At 40.7% G+C, this 5858-nt stretch overlaps 1 protein-coding gene and 1 long non-coding RNA gene across 2 annotated transcripts; both read right to left on the bottom strand.

The window, feature by feature from the left end:
* Nucleotides 1-1039: 1039 nt before the first annotated feature.
* Nucleotides 1040-2864, bottom strand: LOC132254803 (uncharacterized). Its single transcript, XR_009467173.1, has 3 exons — nucleotides 2730-2864; nucleotides 1873-1937; nucleotides 1040-1188 (listed from the first exon to the last, which is right to left on the bottom strand). It is a non-coding gene; the product is annotated as an uncharacterized LOC132254803 (long non-coding RNA).
* Nucleotides 2865-3365: 501 nt separating this feature from the next.
* Nucleotides 3366-4663, bottom strand: LOC132254721 (uncharacterized). Its single transcript, XM_059740926.1, has 2 exons — nucleotides 3587-4663; nucleotides 3366-3440 (listed from the first exon to the last, which is right to left on the bottom strand). Exons 1-2 carry the CDS (start codon nucleotides 4661-4663, stop codon nucleotides 3366-3368), a joined length of 1152 nt encoding a protein of 383 aa, XP_059596909.1.
* Nucleotides 4664-5858: the final 1195 nt, after the last annotated feature.

The raw sequence follows: 5858 nt of genomic DNA, 5'->3' as shown, positions 1-5858 counted from the left end.
AATCAAAGTTCATGCTAGCAACAGGCAAACCCAACAAACCAGCAAAAGATACTGAAACAAAAGAGTGTGTTGATCCAGGATCAATCAAGACTCTAGCAAATAAGGTGTGGATTCGGAGAGTACCTGTCACCACATCAGAAGTGGCCTGAGCATCTCGATGAGTCATAGCAAACACCCGTCCTTGGGCTTTGGGTTTCTGTTTATCCTCCTTATTTTCCTCCTTAGGCTTCCCAGTGATGAACTTCCTATTCTCTGGACAATCTCTGATCAAATGTCCTTGCTTCCCACAACCAAAGCAAGCTCCAGTCTCTCTATAGCATGGCCTACCCCCATGCTTCTTACCACAAGTAGGACAAGCCCCATCTAAATTCTGCGCTGCCTTCCCTTTATTATGATTTCTTCCTGATGTAGACCTTCGCTGTGTTTGATTACCATGAGCACCATCACTCCTATTTCGCTTCCTTTGCTGTTCTCTATACTGATGAAGCTCCTCATTATCTTTCTCTGCTATAAGGGCTCTATCAACAACCTCTGAATAGACACCAAGCTTCAGAATAGATATCTTGTTCTTCAAATAAGGCTTCAATCCATCCTGAAACTTTAATGCCTTTTCCTCCTCTGTAGCAATCAACCGTGGGGAAAAACGTGATAACTTTGTAAATTTGGCCTCATACTGAGCCACAGTCATATCCCCCTGTTCCAAACGAATAAACTCTCCCACCTTCTGCCGCCTAACACTATCAGGGAAATACTTCTTGTAGAAAGCCTCCCTAAATTGTCTCCATGTTATGGGTCCCTGATCCTCCAAAAGTCTCCTAGTCATACGCCACCAATGATCTGCCTCTTTATCTAACATAAAAGCTGCATAAGAGGCTTTTTGCTCCTCAGAGCAATCTATGACACCAAAGAATTTCTCCATCTCACACCTCAAACCCGAAGGCTTAAAGTATAATCTGACCCAAACAATCATAGTGTAACTGGATGATACCAATTACCAAATACCTGTTCAGAGTAGTGGAACAAAATCTAAAATCCTCAAAATTCAATTTCCAAATAACTTCCAAATACCAAAAGATCCAAATGAACATAACTAATAGTTAAACAAAATCCAACATAAAATCCTAAGTCAAATCCTAATGATGACCATTCCTCAGCCTAGCCATCACTCCTCACCCGAACTAAGAGTACCTGAAAAATTTTCAACAATTGGGAATGAGCTCACAGCCCAATAAGGAATATTAATGCAATTCATGGATCAAATATTTTCATTTCAAATAGGAGATATCAATTTTTTTTTTTCTCATCAAATATCAGAGTTTCAAAAATACCAATATATTCAAAATTCAACCAACCAATTTCATATCAAATTCAAACACTTTCACATCAGACTCAATCAAATCCATTCAATTTTTTTCATTACTCTGGTTATCAAATGTCAAATGCCCAGTTAGATGGGACTTTTCAAATGGGTGGCTAGCCTCAAATTGTTCCTGGTGGACGGAACCAAACACTACTAGTACTAGTAACCTCTAACCAAACCCCTAGAGGCTGGGGTCCAAATCAATTACATTCCCACCATGAAATGTAAAGGTCAACTATTATATCCCATTGACAGGGCCGAATAGTCAACTATTATATCCTGTTGACAAGGGCCAAATAAACCAGAGTGATGTTTTTTGTTCAAGTATTCAAATTTACACAACATAATATCTCCATATTTTGTGTCATAAATAAAACAAAATATTCCGACATAACATTTAGTGCAAAACAATTTGATCCATGCATGATAACAAAATATCATTTTATTTTCCACAATTCAAAATAACATATAAAATAATTTAATTTTATAAATATTACATTAACTTCCCTTACCTCAAAAGAAGTCCTTGAAAGCTTGGGAGAAGAATAATTCTGAAAAAATATAATCTACTCTTCACCTAATATAACATAAGAGAAACAATTATTACTATTTATCTATAATTTAACTAATCTATTCCTTATTTAAATAAAACTAATAAATTCCCAATTTATTTCTAATAACACACTACTAATTTAATTAAATTACAATTTTATTTCATTATAAAACTCTATATATATATTTTGCTAAATCTATTATTACTATTATCTTAATTATAAATCTAAAACTAAATATTATTATTTTAATTAATCAATTCAAAAACCACTCAATGTCTCGGGTACACCAAACCAAACCAAAAAAAACAACTTTTTTTTTTTTTTTTTCATTTCCATCATCATGCTTTATTATATATATATATATATATATACATATATATATATAAAAAGGCTCATGTCTCGGGTACACCAAACGAAACAAAAAAAAAAAGCAAGTTTAGTTTTTTTTTTTTTTCCTTTCATTGCCATGCACACGCGTTCTCCCTTTTTTTTTTTTTTTTTTTTTTTTTTTTAACATTTTCTAATCTCTTCAACCACAAATAACAATATATTTATTTATTTATTTTTATATAAAATTTACCCTAGCCTAAAATCAAAACCTTCCAAGGAAATTTTTTTTTTTTTCTAATAAAACTTAAGATCTCCCAAATTCCAATATTAAAATCAAAATATTAAATTTTCACTATTTGATATTAAAACAAATTAAAAAAATAATCTAACCCTAATCTAGATTTGGGGTTTTCCAAAAAAAATATATCTAATGCTTGAAATTAACTAATGAATCTAAAATAATAATCTAGGGGTTAGAAACTTACCTATAGAGATCTGTTCTTCAACCCTGAAATCTGACTCCAACCTTACGTTCTCTGGAATTCTGCGAACAGGAACTCTATTCAGAAAAGAAGGGAAAGAATAAAATTTCTAATTTATACCTAGGGTATTTATTCGTAAAATTACACTTTTACCACTCTTCCACTTTATTAAATTAATTAATCAATTAATTTAATTATTAATAACAATTTCCTAAATTACCCTTAAGAGAAAATGCTTGGGTGTTACATACCATGAGTCGCATCACCGGGTAATCTACTTCTCTGATGAATCCGGCTTCTAGTAATTTGTCAACCTCATTCCGGATAATTGTTTGTATGTCCGGGTGGAAACGTCTAACCTTCTACCGGATGGGTCTGGCTGTTGGCAAGACATTAAGCTTATGAGAAGTAATGGAGGGATGAATTCCCTTCATATCGGAATGTGCCCATGCGAAAATGTCATGGTTTTGTCTGAGGGAGTTTTGCATGCTCCGGGTTTCTTCTGGTGTCAGGAGGGAACTGATATTCGTAAGATGAGTACTTTCTTCCGAAATTTGGATTATTTGCAAGGGATCTGCTGCCGGGGGATCTTTGTCCACCGGACCCAATAATTGCTATTGGTCATGTGCATTGCTGGACTTAGGGAGGGATGCATCCTCCTGACTGGTCCCTGTTTCTCGTGCTATTTGGTAGCATTGGCGAGCGACTAACTGGCTGCCATATAGATCAATTTGGCCATCCTTGGTAAGGAAACTTACCATTTGATGATATGTAGAGGGGATGGCTTTCATGTAGTGTAGCCATGTGCGCCCCAAGATGACATTGAAATGTGATAAATCTTGTACTGCCGAAAATTGTACGTTGAGAGTGATTGGGTCAACTTGGACCGGCAGTACAATGTCTCCCAAGGACATAGTTGATGACCCGTTGAATCCGGATAGGATTCGTCTAGGGTTTTCAAGGTTCGTGAGACTGTGCCCCATGTGGCTAACGACCGATGCTTGCACAAGATTGGCCGAGTTGCCTGGGTAAACCAGAATGCGTCTCATGTTGAAGTCTCTTATCTCTAGGGATAGGATGAGGGCGTCGCGGTGTGGCTGCAATGTCGGGGTGGGGTCTACTGGTGGGAAAATGATTGTTCCATCTATGGAGCGAAGGCCTCCTCCAGTTAGTCCAGGCCGGATGGAGTTGATACGTTCGCGTACTGATGCATCCCGCAACAACTTTTGTCTCTTTCGCTTAGAGTCATACTCCTCGTCAGATGAGCCTCCGTTAATATAGTTTATAACGGCTTTGGGGGCAGCTGAGGCTTTGGGGGCTCCAGAATTATGATTTTGGAAAGCGTCTCTTCCTTTGGTATCTGAGCGGAGGTATTGTTTTAAGTTTCCCGCCCTTATGAGCCTTACGACCAAATAATGGAGGCACCTGCATTCTTCCGTTGTGTGACCATGCTCCTTGTGGAAGACACATCTCTTGCTATGATCTCTTTTGGTTGGGTCCGTTCCGAGGGGTCTAGGCCACCTGAAGTCGGACAGACCTTGGATCATAGGAAGAAGTTTTTCATATGATATGGAAAGAGGCGTGAGGGGTGACCTTTCCGGGCGACTTGGTCCCTTCTGTCTTCGATCGGACGGCCTCGGCCGGTCCGGAAGTTTGGCACTTCTATCCATGCCACTTCTAGATGCTTGCCCAGCAACTAGGACTTGCTGGGTGGCTGCTCGTATGTCATCTTCGAGCATTGAGTATTTGTTTGCACGTCTGAACAAGTCGTTCATCGTTGTAAGAGGCTTTTTAGCTAGCGATTCGAAAAATGGTGTGCCTGGACAGATGCTTCGCTTGAAGATCTGTAGGACAACATCCATACCGCAAGCCTCTACTTGAAGCACGACTTGACCAAACCGCTTCACGAACTCCCTTAAGGATTCGTTGTCCTGCATTTTTATGTTTTGCAGAGTGCTGATGTTCTGCTTGTGTCGAGCGGAGCACAAGTATTGTCCCACGAAAGCTTCGGACAGGTCCCTGAAATTGCCAACAGAATTGGGAGGTAGGCGATGAAACCATGAAAGGGGTCTGCTCTTGTAGACTGGCGGGGAATACTTTGCACAACAGCGCGTCGTTGCCAATATCGAGCGTCATGAGCTGTTGATAATGCATGATATGGTCGAAGGGATCGCTGGACCCATTGTATGTGGAGAATTTTGGTACGAGGAATCCCCTTGGGGGCTCGTAATGAATGATATGAGAGCAGAAAGGCGTGGAGAGCATGTCGTCTAGCCTTTTGCTGATGGAGCCGATGGGTGGCTCGTTTGGGAGGTTTCTCCCATCTTGTCATACCGCTAGGTGCGAGTGAACGTTCCGCACCATGGGGGTGACCATAGGGTCACGGTGCGGGAGCACGTTCTGCACCATGGGGGTGACCATAGGGTCAGGGCGTGCTACCCAGGTTGTGGCTGCTGGTGGCCTTGGTTTCCCAGGCTCTTGTGGGCTTAGTCTCGCTCGCATTGAATTTGACAACTGGGATTTTCTATCGCATTGTCTTTTTGCTGAAAAATGAGTGGAGTCCGAGCTTTCCTCATGGGGAGCCCGGGGCATAGGCGTGTGTGGCTCATGTGGCCTCACGTTGTATGTTTCTGGGATAGCTCCCGCTGTCCCAGGATATATTGACTCTGGTTCTGGCCTCGAGTTTGCTACTTGGCCTCTTGAATGCTGACAACGAGGAGGCCCTGATGTTGAAGCCTAGATGCGTAGTACCACGTTTTCTTTTCTTAATCTTTCTGTCTCCTAGAGGAGAGCTTTTAGTTGTTGCTCTCTTGCCAACTGTCTTCTTTCGATGGCTCGGCGCCATTCAGAATTATCTTCCTCTTCCCTACCAGATGAACGGCTTTGGGAAGGTGTGACCATCTTTGCTGGTGATTGAATCAATGATATTTTCCCACAGAAGGCGCTAATGTTGAGGCCTCGCGTCCCTGGTGATCCACGTAGTTGCCAAATGGGTGGACGCACGATCTCAACCAATATAGATTCTTAATTCAATCGTACTACCTGCAAAAGGCGTTCGGATGAGATGTCCGGACGCACCCTCTGATGGTTTTGTCAGCCATGGTTAGAGAGATAGAGATAAATCAGTTGGCC

Source organism: Vitis vinifera, chromosome 12 (assembly GCF_030704535.1).
Source record: "Vitis vinifera cultivar Pinot Noir 40024 chromosome 12, ASM3070453v1".
Lineage (NCBI taxonomy): Eukaryota > Viridiplantae > Streptophyta > Magnoliopsida > Vitales > Vitaceae > Vitis > Vitis vinifera.
Note: the sequence above shows the minus strand (reverse complement) of the source record. Positions and strands in the feature narration are given on the sequence as shown.